General features: G+C 40.2%; 1 protein-coding gene across 3 annotated transcripts in view; it reads right to left on the bottom strand.

Annotated features, from left to right (window-relative positions):
- Positions 1-16743, bottom strand: part of ndel1a (nudE neurodevelopment protein 1-like 1a) — a 34351-nt gene that overhangs the window by 11939 nt on the left and 5669 nt on the right. For all 3 annotated transcript variants that reach the window (XM_020454030.2, XM_020454022.2, XM_020454027.2), the window contains exons 2-3: positions 7824-7924; positions 510-663 (exon numbers count right to left, since the gene is read on the bottom strand). In XM_020454030.2, the coding sequence (XP_020309619.1) occupies positions 510-663; positions 7824-7918 (249 nt within the window). In that variant the 5' untranslated portion in view covers positions 7919-7924. The remainder of the gene's footprint in view (positions 1-509; positions 664-7823; positions 7925-16743) is intronic.

The raw sequence follows: 16743 nt of genomic DNA, 5'->3' as shown, positions 1-16743 counted from the left end.
ATTGTTGATAGGCTGTTTCCCGTAGTAGTGATCAGAGAAAAACTGGGAAAGAGTTCCTTGTCTGTCTGACTGATATGAAAGAGATTTCGCATTTAGATTACACATTAATTTCGGACTAAGAACCCACTACTTTACTGTTGACCATGCCTGATTTTCCTTAATATCATGTACGCTGGGATACTCACAGATACATGCTATAACAACTTGCCTCGTCTCTGGACAGCACTAAAGGACAAGCCATGATGATACAAACTTCAAATGGTCATCAATAATTTATTATGTCAAGGATATGGAGTTTTTCATAAGTTGTCAAAAGAAGAGCAGCATACTTTTTCAGCATGAACACTAAAGGCGCCTCTTAAAAATTATCTTATCAACTCATGGTTGTAATATTCAAATTCACAGGGAACTCAAATTCACAGGGTTTCAGATTTGTAAATGTCACATTCCAAGCACAGAAAAAAATGAATTCAGTCCTTTAAGTGCATTCATTGTGTTCATCTTGGTACCTTGAGTGAGTCCACCTCGTTCTTGAGCCTGCTGTTCTCAGAGTGCAGGTCTCTCATGCGGTGCTCAGCCTGCCCCAGCTGGGTTTCCAGCTCTGCCTCCAGCTCTCTGCTGCCCTCCTGAAACTCCAGCAGTTCCTCCTGAGCCTCCTGGCAACTGACAGGGCAGACACCACCGGAGAGGACATGGTTAGTAAACCATTACACCATTGTTATTTTACAGTCCATTGGTATTTACTTAGAAATTAGAAGGACCCAAGAGTGTATCTAAGAGTTATAAATAAAAAGCACACAATTGTGTTGCAGCCTAATGTGATGAATGGTATATTATCCTTGATCTTCTTTATTCATCTAAAAACATACAAAACCCTCATTGCGTCGGTGCTTAAACATACACAAATGTATTAAGGCATTTTAAAACGGTGGAAATTGAAAGTGCAGATCATGTTACACTGCTTAACAAAACCCACACAGGAGTTGTACTGTTACACTGCTTTAAAAAAGTGCAATATGAAGAAATCGCTCTGCCATTTCCAAAAATTCTAATACTTCACCTAATTTCAGTTTGTGACAAAACAAGCAGTCAATCCATCTAAAACGATGTTAAATACATGACCAAAAGTATGTGGAACTCGTCAAACATCTCATTCCAAAATCATGGACATTAATATGGAGTTGATCCCCCTATATAACAAACTCCACTCTTCTGGGAAGGCTTTCCACTAGATGTTGGAACATTGCTGCAGGGACTTTCTTCCATTCAGCCACATGAGCATTATTGAGGTCGGGCACTGATGTTGGGCAATAAGGCCTGGCTCGCAGTCTGCATTCCAATTCATACCAAAGGTGTTTGATGGGATTAAGGTCAGGGCTCTGTGCAGGCCAGTCAAGTTCTTCCACACTGAACTCTACAAACCATTTCTGTATGGGCCTTGCTTTGTGCACGGGGGCATTGTCATACGGAAACAGGAGAGGGCCTTCCCCAAACTGTTGCCACAAAGTTGGAAAAACAGAATTGTCTAGAATGTCATTGTATGCTGTAGCGTTAAGATTTCCCTTCACTGGAACTAAGGGGCCTAGCCCAAACCATCAAAACAACAACCCCAGACCATTATTCCTCCACTACCAAACTTTACAGTTGGTGCTATGTATTGGGGCAGGTAATGTTCTCCTGGCATGTGCCAAACTCAGATTCTTCCGTAGAACTGCCAGATGGTGAAGTGTGATTCATTACGCCAGAGAACGCGTTTGACCTGCTCCAGAGTCCAATGGCGGAAACCTTTACACCACTCCATCCGACGCTTGGCATTGCGCATGGTGATCTTAGGCTTGTGTGTGGTTGCTCGGCCATGGAAACTCAATAGTGAGTGTCGCAACCGAGGACAGACGATTTGTACACGCTTCAAATCACCCGGTGATGCATTGGGCAGACCACACCACCCTCTGGAGAGCCCTGCAGTTGCGGGCAGTGCAGTTGCCATACCAGACGGTGATACAGCCCAACAGGATGCTCTCAATTGTGCATCTGTAAAGGTTTGTGAGGGTTTTAGGGGCCAAGACAAATTTCTTCAGCCTCCTGAGTTTGAAGAGGCGCTATTGCGCCTTCTTCACCTTCACCACACTGTGTGTGTGTGGACCATTTCAGATCGTCAGTGAAGCTTTCCACTTTCTCCACTGCAGTGCCGTCGATGTGGATAGGGGTGTGCTCCCTCTGCTGTTTCCTGAAGTCCACGATCAGCTTTGTTTTGATGACATTGAGTGAGAGGTTATTTTCCTGGCACCACTCTCTCAGGGCTCTCACCTCGTCATTGTTGGTAATCAGAGCCTACTTCTGTTGTGCCGCCTGCAAACTTGATGATTGAGTTGGAGTCGTGCATGGCCACGCAGTCATGGCTGAGCAGGAGGGGGCTGAGCAAGCACCCTTGTGGGGCCCCTGTGTTGAGGATCAGCAAAGTAGAGGTGTTGTTTCCTACCTTCACCACCTGGGGGCTGCCCGTCAGGGAGTCCAGGACCCAGTTGCACAGGGCAGGGTTCAGACCCAGGGCCCCGAGCCTAATGATGAGCATGAAGGGTACTATGGTGTTAAATGCTGAGCTATAGTCAATGAACAGCATTCTTACATTAGGTATTCCTCTTGTCCAGATGGGATAGGGCAGTGTGCAGTGCGATGGCAACTGCATTGTCTGTGAATCTATTGGGGCGGTAAGCAAATTGAAGTGGGTCTTGGGTGGCCGGTAAGGTGGAGGTGATATGATCCTTGACTAGTCTCTCAAAGCACTTCATGATGACAGAAGTGGGTGCTACAGTGTGATTTAGTTTAGTTACCTTTGCTTTCTTGGGTACAGGAACAATGGTGACCATCTTGAAGCATGTGGGGATAGCACACTGGGATAGGGAGAGATTGAATATGTCCGTAACCACTCCAGCCAGCTGGTCTGCGCATGCTCTGCAGCCACGGCTAGGGATGCCGTCTAGGCCGGCAGCCTTGCGAGGGTTAACACGCTTAGATGTCTTACTCACGTCGGCCACGGAGAGCCCACAGTACTTGGTAGAGGACCGCGTCAGGGGCACTGTGTTATCCTCAAAGTGGACAAAGGTGTTTAGCTTGCCAGGAAACAAGACGCCGGTGCCCGCGACGTGGCTGGTTTCCCTTTGTAGTCCGTGATTTTCTGTAGACCCTGACACATACGTCTCGTGTCTGAGCCGTTGAATTGCGACTCCACTTTGTCTCTCTACTGACATTTTGCCTGTTTGATTGCCTTACGGAGGGAATAAGTACACTGTTTGTATTCAGCCATATTTCCAGTCACCTTGCCATGGTTAAATGCGGTGGTTCGCACTTTCAGTTTTGCGCAAATGCTGCCATCTATCCATGGTTTCTGGTTTTGGTAGGTTAATAGTCACAGTGGGTACAACATCTCCTATACACTTCCTGATGAACTCAGTCACCGTATCCGTGTATTCGTCGATGTTATTCTCAGAGGCTACCCGGAACATATCCCAATCCTTGTGATCAAAAAAATCTTGAAGCATGGATTCCGATTGGTCAGACCAGAGTTAAATAGACCTTAAAACAGGAAGTAACTGTGCTGAGTACACTTGAGCTGCAACAGATTTCCAAAAACAAGTGACAATTCTACCAATCTTGTTACAACGATGTTTACATTTTTTTTTATTTTCACATAGTTTTAGTTCAAATAGTTAATCATAGGGATTAGTGGTTTGGATTATCCCTTTAACAAAGCCCAATGGTTCAACCCAGAAGTCTAACTCAAACAATATTTAAAAAGGGTTAGCAGTCCAAAACAGTGTTATGGTGGGACTCGTTTCGGTTAACAAAGCCCACACAGGATTTGTACAGTTACACTGCTTAACAAAGCCCACACAGGATTTATGCCTGACTGTTGTTTGTTTCTTCTGTGTTTTCATATTTGTTTTATGTATTCATGTGTGAGCTGTGCCAAGATATTCCTCTTGTAGGACAATAAACGTGATTCTGATTCAGTTACACTGAACTCACTTGACCCAGCTAATCAAAGAACCCTTTGACTTCCCCTCATTGTTTGATAACACATCTCGTCACTAGTCCACCCTGGCCTCTCCATACGGAAACAGACTGTCTGTTGCTCAGAGCACAAGTAGATATCCTATAAATAACCAGGAGGTTGGGTTGTTTACAGTGAGTATGTGACCAGGGCAGAGCATGTTTTGTGTAGCTCAAACCATTCAGACGTTTCTGTAAAAAGACCCGGCCCCTCCACTCTAGCTCAGCTCCCGTTAATTAAAAACGTGCCGGTGTTACGGTTGGACTTGTTGGGCTAACAAAGCTCACATGGGATTTGTACTGTTACACAGCTTAACAGTGTTTCAGGGGGGGTGAGTGTGGTTATACAAGTATGTATCTGGCGCCCGCTACAGCCATAGATATACACACAGCTGCTCTAAAAATGTCAGTGTCCGGGGGCCATCGGAATGGCACGCTACAGGCATGTGACAGGCGGGACAGGGTGGAAGGGGAGCCTGGAGCCAGGAAAGCCATCAAACAGAACTCACTGTCCTTCTATGGTGTGTCCTGTGTTGTGACCCTGGGGGCAGTGGTGTTTTTGAAGGGGAAAGCCCACTTCCGCCATATGTGGTTTATTCCAAACGCAGCAGCAGCAGCACCCTCGTGGCCTTTAAACAGCTTAAGGCAGATGTCCCTATCGAATATCCTTGAGCTGCCAGGGAACACGACCATCCTCCTCACTTTACTATCCAAAATGTTTTTGCAACAGTTTTGGGGGAATCCTCAAGCAAGAGCATCTATTGTTGATACTAAAGGAAGAATATTGTACAACTGCTTCACTACCAAATTCATCGGAAACACATTTAAATCGAGCAATACAAAGGGAAGTGGATTTGAGGTGATGTATCCTGAATAGGTACGCAAAGGTAGAAATATGCAATATCCTTCTTTTGCATATTTGGGTATTATTTAACACACTGGCTATTATTCCCTTGAGCTCTGCCTCCAAACAAGATCACATTTGGTTGGTCTGGACCAGACCAAATCTGAACCAATCATAGACATCTATGTTTCACAAGTTAGGACATCACATCACAGTACAGCCCAGTAGAGCAGAGTACAGCAGAGTACAGTACAGCAGATATTTTCAGTACAGTGTACTCTACTCTAGTGTGCTCTACTGTACTGAACTATACAATACTCTACTTTTCTTTACTGTTCTGTACTCTACCTGGGGTTGCGTTAGATTTCAGAAATCAGCATTTTCATAGCACAGACCTTCACCTGCTTTTTATATTGAAAGTCAGTGTTTTTCTGCTTGAATAGAGTGATTAGGGGCGTGCAACTATAGTTTCCGTCACAGAAAATACATTAGTGCAACACATTCGGCAGAAATGGCTTCATTTTCATCAGATGACAAGAAAAGTGCAACACTATTTGGCTATAGCCACACAAGTAAATGATCTTACAATGAAAAAGCAAGTTTATTTTTGGTAAAACAATGCATGGCCATCATATTTCTAATGTTTACCATAGAAAGAATGTAGCCAGCTACATTTCCTAATGCTTTGCATGAAGTTAATCTTGCATTTTATCAGAGAAAAGTAGGGTAGGCTACACCGAGAAAAGTACCGGAGACAAGTAGCTACACATCAGTCAGAGCACTGTCTGCTGATAGAATGCCTGTTTGTGAATTCTCAACCGAATGGAAAAGTGCAACTGAAGCACAAAATTAGTCTGATCCCGAGAAGATATTATAATAAAAAGCATTTTAAAATCAGCGTTCACAAAACACAGCAAGATAATTCTCATACATTTTTGCTTTTTTTTCCAGTGAGAAATTGATAATTCTGCATTAACGTGACCCCTGACTCTACTGTACTGTTTTATACTGTGCTTTACTGTACTGTCCAAACTTGTGTAACATAAACATCTATGACTGGTTCAGATTTGGTCTGGCCAGGGCAGACAGACCAAATTTGAACTACTTTTCAACCTCAATGGACGTTCGGTGCCGGTCAATGCTCAATGGGTAAATGGAATGAGAGTAGGTGGTAGGTGTCAGTAAGAGCCAGAAGTAGTGACATTAAGAGAGAAGAGCAGAGGGAGAGCGAGAGAGATCGAGAGAAGCAGGGGGAGAGAGAAAAGGAGAGGGAGAAAAGCAGAGGGAGAATGAGAGGTTGTCCAGACTGTTTTCACTCTTGCTTTGACCACCAGATGACAGAACAAGAAAGAAAAGTTATGAGTTGAACATAACAGTATGCCACTGGAAGGGAGGAAAGTAGCAGGTGACCCAACTGTGGTTTGTGACTACAATTTCCCATTGTGCGGCAGGGTAGCCTAGTGGTTAGAGCGTTGGACTAGTAACCGAAAGGTTGCAAGTTCGAATCCCCGAGCTGACAAGGTACAAATCTGTTGTTCTGCCCCTGAACAGGCAGTTAACCCACTGTTCCTAGGCCGTCATTGAAAATAAGAATTTGTTCTTAACTGACTTGCCTAGTAAAATAAAGGTAAAATAAAAAAATAAAAGTGTAGCCAATTAAATTCCGATTATAACATAATTACGAGTTTTAATCACTTTATAAACAAACTTGATATCAGTAAAAACACTAACTAATTGGTAGGTCTACCTTTACTTGTTACATCTGTGAAAATATCTTAAAGATGTAATTCTGTTTCCAAAAACCCACAAGGCAATGTTTCTTAAACTTACAGAAGGTAAATAATAATAATTCAAACCTAAATATAAAAGTGTTGATATTAGTTGGGAGGGGTCTTTACTTCAACATTACTGTGCTTTCTAATACTTTTTAAGGCTTTTTCTGATAGATGTTGTCTAAGACAATGTGTTGTTGTTTGTGTCGTACTGCTTTGCTTTATCTTGGCCAGGCAGTTATAAATGAGAACTTGTTCTCAACTAGCCTACCTGGATAAATAAAGGTGAAATAAAAAATAAAAAGACCCCCTTTTCCATCAGTTTGAACAGAAATCAAAGCCTTTGCTTATTCCTAATTTGTAGGATGGGAAAAATAATGAAAAATATATATGCCTTAATTTAAAAAAATAGACTTTTAGCTTTCATTTTCCACCCAACGTGGCATGCTCCTATAAACTTCACATGTTGGTGCTCATGGGTCCTTTAACATGGAAATTCCCCTTAAATAACTGGTTGTAGTTTCCCCTAGTGCTGGGTGTGTCTGTGGTCCACTGCGATCTTATCAGCAGTCTTATTTCAAACAGCAGTAGGCCTATGCTGTGTGATGTGGATGTTCATTGAGAGAAATAGACCAGAGATAATTCCATTACAGAGAGCAGAGTGACGTCTGCTGCTCACTGCCAGTCTCTCACAGATGAGAAAAGATAACAAATCTAACACCGCTATTATGTAATCCCATTCAGTAGACTATATCAGAAGAGAGAGACATACTAGGGCTTCTGTTTTTAATGTGAAACCAGATCTGTGCCTTTGGAAGTATACAGGAGCATTGAAGGTCTTACAAGGTCTTACATAAAGGACTTTCACAGGTGAAACTGGATCTATCATTCATTAAAGCGCTTTAAAATGACAGCATGATGAAAGCCATTTGAGGTCCATGTAACAAGTCTGGCTGGGGAATTTCCTTTCAGAAGTATTCATGATTTTAAAGTACAGGTACAGGTAGTGTTACTCTGATCCCACACACACAGTGAAACCACAGGATTTAAAAAATCATACAGTAACACCTCGGAGTTCCTTGGGTGAGTTCAAGTAAAAGTTACACCTGATTATGACCATAGTGTAACACAAAAGGCATCATTTGTGCATATCTTACTTTTTCTTGTACTTGAGGGAAAGAGCCTTCCAGAAGTTAATCTCCTCATCTTTCGAGGAGAATTTTGGAATCATATCCGTGTCCATGGTATACATGTAGATCTGAGAAATCAACAGAAACAAGTTCTATTACACAATTGCACATGGTAAAACAAACAATCATATGTATCAGTATCACTGTTGGGTCACAAAAGTTGAGTGGCAATAAACAACCACCATAGCAAATATGATACAGCGGGGCAAAAAGATGAGGGGCCTGTAATTTTCATCATAGGTACACTTCAACTATGACAGACAAAATGAGAAGAAAAAAATTTCAGAAAATCACATTGTAGGATTTTTAATGAATTTATTTGCAAATTATGGTGGAAAATAAGTATTTAGTCAATAACAAAAGTTTCTTATTTTCCACCATAATTTGCAAATAAATTCATTAAAAATCCTACAATATGATTTTCTGGATTTTTTTTCTCATTTTGTCTGTCATTGTTGAAGTGTACCTATGATGAAAATTTACAGGCCTCTCATCTTTTTAAGTGGGAGAACTTGCACAATTGGCGGCTGACAAAATATTTTTTTGCCCCACTGTATATAGGCCTAAATAGCATCGTTGATGATATGAGTGAAAGTATGGTCACATTTCATTTGTTCTGTTAAACCTACCCTTTTGGAATGACTTCGATAGCATGAGTGAGATCTTAACAATCATTCTCATCATAGCACATTAGTAATAGTCAGTGACAAATATCATAGCTAAGCAGGGCTTAGTTAAAACCTTGGATGGGAGACCAACAGGTAGCAGTAGATAGATCACCTGGTTTTTTTAGATAGTGGATATAAATGTTATACGTTGTTCTCAAGGTATAATTTTGGGGGAATTTGTACAGGGTTTGTCTATGTTGAAATTTGGTTAACATGATGACATAATCCCGTGGTTGAAATTTGACTCTCAAAACAACCATTAATGACTTTTTCCAAATCCATGTATTTTCCACGTCACAAAATATTGGCAAATCACTTTGAAAGAACGTTGACTCAACCCGTTTGTCCAGTGGGTTGGCTCTTAGCCTCTTAACAGGGAGAGGAGGTTCCGGGGGCAGCCGTGAGAGGAGGGTGGGCTTTTCATCTTTTTAAGTGGGAGAACTTGCACAATTGGTAGCTGACTAAATACTTTTTTGACCCACTGTACATTAGATATTTTGCCAAAAAGGACATAGAATAGGACCAGGGTAGAGTACACAGAGTATCCATCAGTGACACGGAGGACATTTTTCATTAGACACACTGTTGACAGAGTGACCTGCAGTATCCTGTTCTGTCCTTTTCAATCAATACAATTACAGCATCCTCTCAAGCTTTCTCTGTACAGTTGTAGTCGAGTGCCATAGTGTGTTTATGCGTAATGGTTGAGTGCCCTCTCTTCTGTATCGAGTTACAAGACACATAACTGACTGGAATGATGACCAACTCCGCAATTCAACTCGTCCAGTAATCATTTATTATGCACTGTGTGCCAAAGCCATAGAACCTCTCTTCTGAAGAGAGGTTGGTGTACAAAACCGAAAGTAAGATGCAAAAACAAAACTTAAGAACGGGAAGCTTAGAAATAGAGCACATATAACATATTTACCGCCTCTTCTTGCTTCCAATGAGAATGACAGATCATTAACTCACATGTGTGTGTGAATTTGGGCATTTTCCTCCAGCACAGAAGGAAGGGATTTAACAACAACGCAGATTTGAGTTTCCTGGAATTAGCCTAGACTTTGTGACATGATTTTTTTTTTAAGAGATGTGTTATATCATTGAGATCTGCTATGTCAACTGCTGTTGCACTAATAAGTCCAAGATAACTCTCACCATTCAATGTAAAAATAAGCATAAAAGCCAATGAGTACATTTGAGCATGTTCAATTATGACTAGCTTAATGTTCTGCAGGACCATGGAGAACAACTCATTATTGCAAGTTCCTTGGAGTGTTATTCTTACTATGTAGAAAAGTCCACAGCTACTGCTCCATAAAGGAAATATATGCAGTGAATAGTGATGATAAAAGTGAAATAGGTGGCGGTATAAAATTAGACTCATTTCCCTGAGGTAAAAGTATGACTAGAAGTCCCATTCATCACAGTTACTCCATAATTAGAGATAAGGGAATGGAGGTGAGGCTCTGCATATTAAACCAGCCCGGAGCCCTGAGCCAAGGCCATGGGGAGAGGGGCAGACTGCTGTATAACAGACTGTTGCTATATTGCTTCCAATCAAATGTCAGCGCTATGGGTTGATACAGGCCTAATGACTCACGGAGTAGGTTTATGTGGGCGTTGTAGAATAATCTGATAAAAGGCTGCAAGTGAATATCAATATAAATTATTTGAATAAATAAGCATTTTTGGTGGGTGCTTATATTGGTCCCATATCCCAACCTTCCCTGAGACACCATCACAGAGTGAGGTCACGGCCAGGGTCGGCCATTATCAACAGCAACCCTGGAGCAATTTGGTTTGAGTGCCTTGTTCAAGGGCATATTGACAGATTTCTTTCACCTTGTCAGCTCTGGGATTCAAACTAGCAACCTTTCGGTTACTGGCCCAACGCTCTAACTGCTAGGCTACCTGCCACCTTTGATATCAGTTGCCTAGGATGCAAGAGCCTAGCACCTAGATCACACTGACACCAGAATTACATTCATTTCCAATGTTACACTGTGTTTGTCTCGCAGCATTCAGTTGCAGAGGCAGTTGCAGTACGTTCTGTGTGGTGCATATGTTGGATTTATTGAACGTATATGTAAAACTGTTTGAATATACAAATTTGACAGAAATGGTAGCAGAAGGTGAATGGTGAACTTTTGTTGTACACATATCCAGATGATGCTGCATACCATTTTGCGCAATGACGCTAAAATCGGTGTGATCGAGGCGTAACTGTACTGTAGTAGGTCAAATGAACATGTGGAATCTAGATTGGGATTTTAAATAGATTCTACTCACTTTCAATTAAGCAACGAATGTGGGGTTTTGATGAACGTAAACAATGGTCAACACAGGAAGTAGCCTAGGTACAGTCTCTTCAGAAAGTATTCCTACCCCTTACAGCCTGAATTCAAAATTGATTAAATATATTTTTTTCCCTCACCCATCTACACACAATACATAATGGCAAAGTACATTTTTTAAAAACATTTTGCTAATAAAATCCAGAAATATCAAATTTACATAAGTATTCATGCCCCTGATTCAACCCTTTGTAGAAAGACCTTTGGCAGCGAATACAGCGGTGAGTCTTTCTGGGTAAGTCTCGAAGAGCTTTGCGCACCTGGAATGTACAACATTTGCCCAATATTCTTTTCAATACTCTTCAAGCTCTATCAAATTGGTTGTTGATCATTGCAAGACAACCATTTTCAGGTCTTGCCATAGATTTTTAAGTAGTTTTAAGTCAAAACTAACTCGCCCACTCAGGAACATTCACTGTCTTCAAATCTACTCTAGTGTAGATTTGGCCTTGTGTTTTTAAGTTATTGTCCTCCTGAAAGGGGAATTCAGACAATCAGGCAAAATCCTAGAGGAAAACCTGTGCTTAGCTCCATTCCATTTATTTAACTCTTGAAAAACTCCCTAGTCCTTAACAATTACAAGCACACCCATAACATGATGCAGCCATCACTATGCTTAAAAACATGGAGAGCTGTACTCCGTAATGTGTTGTGTTGAATTTGCCCCAAACATAACAATTTCAGGACAAAAAGTGAATTTCTATGCCACATTTTTTTCTCCTCCAAAGTGTCCTTTGCGATGCATTGGAGAACCACCCTTGTCTTTGTGGTTGAATATGTGTTTGAAATTGTATGTGTTGGGTACAGAGATGAGGTAGTTATGTTAAACACTATTATTGCACAAGAGTAAGTCCATGCAACTTATGTGACTTGTTAAGCACATTTTTACTCCTGAACTTACTTAGGCTTGCCATAGGGAAGAGGTTAAATACATATTGACTCAAGACGTTTCAACCTTTCTATTTGTATGAATTAGTTTAAAAAAACTTGAACTAAATTCCACTTTGACATTATGGGGTAAATGTGTGTAGGCCGGCCAGTGACCAAAAAAATCTATTTAATGATTTTTAAATTCAGGCTGAAAAAGTCAGGGGGTGTCAATACTAGAGGTCGACAGATTATGATTTTTTTTAGCGCCGATACCAATTTTTATTTATTTATTTGTAATAATGACAATTACAACAATACTGAATGAACACTTATTTTAACTTAATATAATACATTAATAAAAATCAATTTAGCCTTAAATAAATAATGAAACATGTTCAATTTGGCTTAAATAATGCAAAAACAAAGTGTTGGAGAAGTAAAAGTGCAATATGTGCCATGTAAAAAAGCTAACGTTTGAGTTCCTTGCTCAGAACATGAGAACATATGAAAGCTGGTGGTTCCTTTTAACATGAGACTTCAATGTTCCAAGGTAAGAGGTTTTAGGTTGTAGTTAATATAGTATTTATAGGACTATTTCTCTCTATACCATTTGTATTTCATATACCTTTGACTATTGGAGGTTCTTATATGCACTTTAGTATTGCCAGTGTAACAGTATAGCTTCCGTCCCTCTCCTCGCCCCTACCTGGGCTCGAAACAGGGACACATCGACAACAGCCACACTCGAAGCAGCGTTACCCATCGCTCCACAAAAGCCGTGGCCCTTGCAGAGCAAGGGGATTAATTACTCCAAGTCTCAGAGCGGGTGACGTTTGAAACGCTATTAGCGCACACCCCGCTAACTAGCTAGCCATTTCACATCGGTTACACCAGCCATTAGGCTGATAGCGCTGTTTATGACTTCAAGCCTGTGCTTGCGAAGAGCTGCTGGCAAAACACACGAAAGTGCTGTTTGAATGAATGCTTACGAGCCTGCTGCTGCCTACCATCGCTCAGTCAGACTGCTCTATCAAATATCAAATCATAGACTTAAATTTTAACATAATAACACAGAAAAACAATTAATATGGTCGAATCCGGAAACTATCATTAAGAAAACAAAACTTTATTATTTCAGTGGTGGCATCCCTAAGTCTAAATATTCTTGTTTCATTGTACAACCTTCAATGTTATGTCATATTTACGTACAATTCTGGCAAATTAGTTCGCAATGAGCCAGGCTGCCCAAACTGTTGCATATACCCTGACTCTGCGTGCAATGAACGCAAGAGAAGTGACACCATTTCACCTGGTTAATATCGCTTGCTAACCTGGATTTCTGTTAGCTAAATACGCAGGTTTAAAAATATATACTTCTGGGTATTGATTTTAGGAAAGGCATTGGTGTTTATAGTTAGGTACAGTCATGCAACGATTGTGCTTTTTTCGCAAATGCGCTTTTGTTAAATCATCCCCCAGCGTTGCATCGATTATATGCAATGCAGGACACGCTAGGTAAACTAGTAATATCATCAACCATGTGTAGTTAACTAGTAATTATGATTGTTTTTTATAAGATAAGTTTAATGCTAGCTAGCAACTTACCTTGGCTTCTACTGCATTCGCGTAACAGGCACGCTACTCATGGAGTGCAATGAGAGGCAGGTGGTTAGAGCGTTGGACTAGTTAACCATAAGGATGCAAGATTGAATCCCTGAGCCGACAAGGTAAAAATGTAGTTTTGCCCCCGAACAAGGCAGCTAACCCACTGTTCCTAGGCCGTCATTGAAAATAAGAATGTGTTCTTAACCAACTTGAGTAGTCAAATAAAGGTGTAAAACAAATATATAATAAAATAAAAATAGGCAAAATCGGCATCCAAAATTACCGATTTCTGATTGTTATGAACACTTGATATCGGCCCTAATTAATTCGGCCATTCCGATTAATCAGTTGACCTCTAGTCATACTTTCCGAAGGCACTGTATCTCTCAGCAGCAGAGAGGAATTTCTAGCACATGGATACCAGTGTGCTGACAATCATTGACAATTGCAAAATATAGTTTCACAGTGGGTGTGTCACATTACATTCTGCAAAGAAAGTTGTGAGAGTATCTGGGCAAATAACTTCGACATAACAAACGTTAGGTTTTACAGGTACGAGCTCAGTCAATACTATTATATTTTTAGGGCAAATACAAAGCAAAAGTAGTTTTCTTTTTTACCAACAATTACATCAGATCCTTAACTTTAAGCACCAGCTGTCAGAGCAGCTCACTGGACCTGTACATAGCCCATCTGTAAATAGCCCATCCAACTACCTCATCCCCATACTGTTATTTATTTTGCTCCTTTGCACCAAAGTATCTCTACTTGCACACTCATCTTCTGCACATCTATCACTCCAGTGTTTAATTGCTATATTGTAATTATTTCGCCACTATTTATTATTACCATTTATTGCCTTACCTCCCTTATCCTACCTCATTTGCACACACTGACCTTTTCTATTGTATTATTGACTGTATGTTTGATTATTCCATGTGTAACTGTGTTGTTTGTGTCGCACTGCATTGCTTTATCTTGGCCAGGTCACAGCTGTAAATGAGAACTTGTTCTCAACTAGCCTAACTGGATTTATTTATTTTATTTAAAGACAAAGCAAATGGCTACGTGATCTGTGAAAAAGTCCCTAACACTGACCTTCTGCCCCGCGATTAATAGAAGTGGGCAACCAAGTGTTAAGTAGGTACAATTCCAGATTTTTCACTTTAAAATGTATACCGTCCCCCAAAATATTTGATTTCCAAGTTTAATAAACCATATGCACATGGGCTACTTTTAACAATTTCCACAGAAAATTTTACAGGAAGAACTGTGCAGATATAAAGTTTGGTTACAGAATAAAACAGATTTTTACCATAATTCAGTTTTCCAGTAAATGTTTTGCACTGTGTAAACTGTTCAAAGTAGTCATTGTGCATAGAGTTGTATGGTTAGTTAAACGTTGAAATCAATAGTTGTTGTTTGGCATACATTTGAAAGTGAAAAAATCAGTCTCAACATAATTCTGTAACCATGGAATTTCCCATAGACTACCACTCAAGAAAAGAGTGAGAAGTAGCCTAGCTAAATAGACAGATGGACAACACTTCTGTTGTGCAGTACAGTTAATGGCATTGATAGAAACCTTGGGAACAAATGTTGCTGACTGACTGACCTTTGCTCTGGCATCAAGTTACATTGAATGTAGTGACATTAAATACTATTCATGGCCACAAAGGACTGAGCCAGACAGTCTTGAGCGAGGCAGTAAAACAGCTTAATTTTCTGTACAGAAATCCTACAAGGATGAACAGAATACTGCAGTGGAGGATGAACAGAATACTGCAGTGGAGGATGAACAGAATACTGCAGTGGAGGATGAACAGAATACTGCAGTGGAGGATGAACAGAATACTGCAGTGGAGGATGAACAGAATACTGCAGTGGATTGCTAATTTGCCATGTAGTCTAGCTTGTACTGTGACTTACTTGAAGGCCACTACTCATTCTAGTATTAAAGTGGAACTGAAACACTCAAATCAACCTACAACATTCTTTTACGTGTCAATGTTAGGTAACCTTGAACATGTTAAGAAAATGCTTTTAGAACATAATGTTAAACATTTGAGTGCCTAGCACAAGCTTAGAGAGATGTGGCTGCAGCCATATTGATACAATGTCATGGAAAGTTCAGCACACGTACTTCACTCACGGATCAAAACTGATCGAGAAGTGAATAAACTAAAGCTAAAACTACCAATTTGAGATGGAACAACAATGAAATGCTAATAATCATGTTAACAAGCCGGCATAGTGTGGTAAAAATACCCACTTGCATGCGTTTGAGCTTATTCAGCTGTAGGCTACAATAAAGCTATTTTTACATGGGCAGGGGCATCGGATCTACCATCACCCGACATTAGTAAGCGAGCTAAATAAATGATGTTCACAATAGAAAAACGAATTCAATGTATGTAAACTTCTCACTCACTGCGAATGTGATGAAAGAAATCTTCCTCTACTATTATTCTGACATTTACATTCTTAAAATAAAGTGGTGATCCTAACTGACCTAAGACAGGGAATTTTCACTCAGATTAAATGTCAGGAATTGTGGAAAAACTGAGTTTAAATGTAGTTGGCTAAGGTGTATGTAAACTTCCGACTTCAACTGTATGTAGCATCCAAACGGTTTGAACTACAAACTATTATGACCACTATGAAAAGGGGAGACTCACGAACATGGTGTTCTTGGGGACTCGTCTGAAGTTTTTTTGTATTTATTTTTTTAACAAAACAGAAGTATGAAGATAGTTTTGTGCCTCCCCAAAAAGGGGTTAAATAAATAAAATTAATATATATTAATATAGAGGTCGACCAATTAATCGTAATGGCCGATTAATTAGGGCCGATTTCAAGTTTTCATAACAATCGGAAATTGGTATTTTTGGACACCGATTTGGACGATTTTATTTATTTATTATTATTTTTTTGTTTTTACACCTTTATTTAACTAGGCAAGTCAGTTCTTATTTTCAATGATGGCCTAGGAACGGTGGGTTAACTGCCTTCTTCAGGGGCAGAACGACAGATTTTTTACCTTGTCAGCTCGGGATTTCAATCTTGCAACCTTACAGTCAACTAGTCCAATGCTCTAACCACCTGCCTCATTGCACTCCACGAGGTGCCTGCCTGTTACACGAATGCAGTAAGAAGCCAGGGTAAGTTGCTAGCTAGCATTAAACTTATCTTATAAAAAAACAAAGGTAATTCAAATAACCAAATTCAACCTAGCTAATTTCCGATTTATACTAAATTGTTTGACTACAGAGGTAGCAAAACTGTACTTCAAATCTATGATACTCCCCCACTTAACATACTGCTTGACTAGTTGGGCCCAAGCTTGCTGTACAACATTAAGAACTATTCAGTCTGTCTACAAACAGG

The sequence above is a fragment of the Oncorhynchus kisutch genome, linkage group LG20 (genome assembly GCF_002021735.2).
Source record: "Oncorhynchus kisutch isolate 150728-3 linkage group LG20, Okis_V2, whole genome shotgun sequence".
Lineage (NCBI taxonomy): Eukaryota > Metazoa > Chordata > Actinopteri > Salmoniformes > Salmonidae > Oncorhynchus > Oncorhynchus kisutch.
The sequence above is the reverse complement of the archived record's forward strand: the minus strand, read 5'-3'. Positions and strand labels throughout refer to the sequence as shown.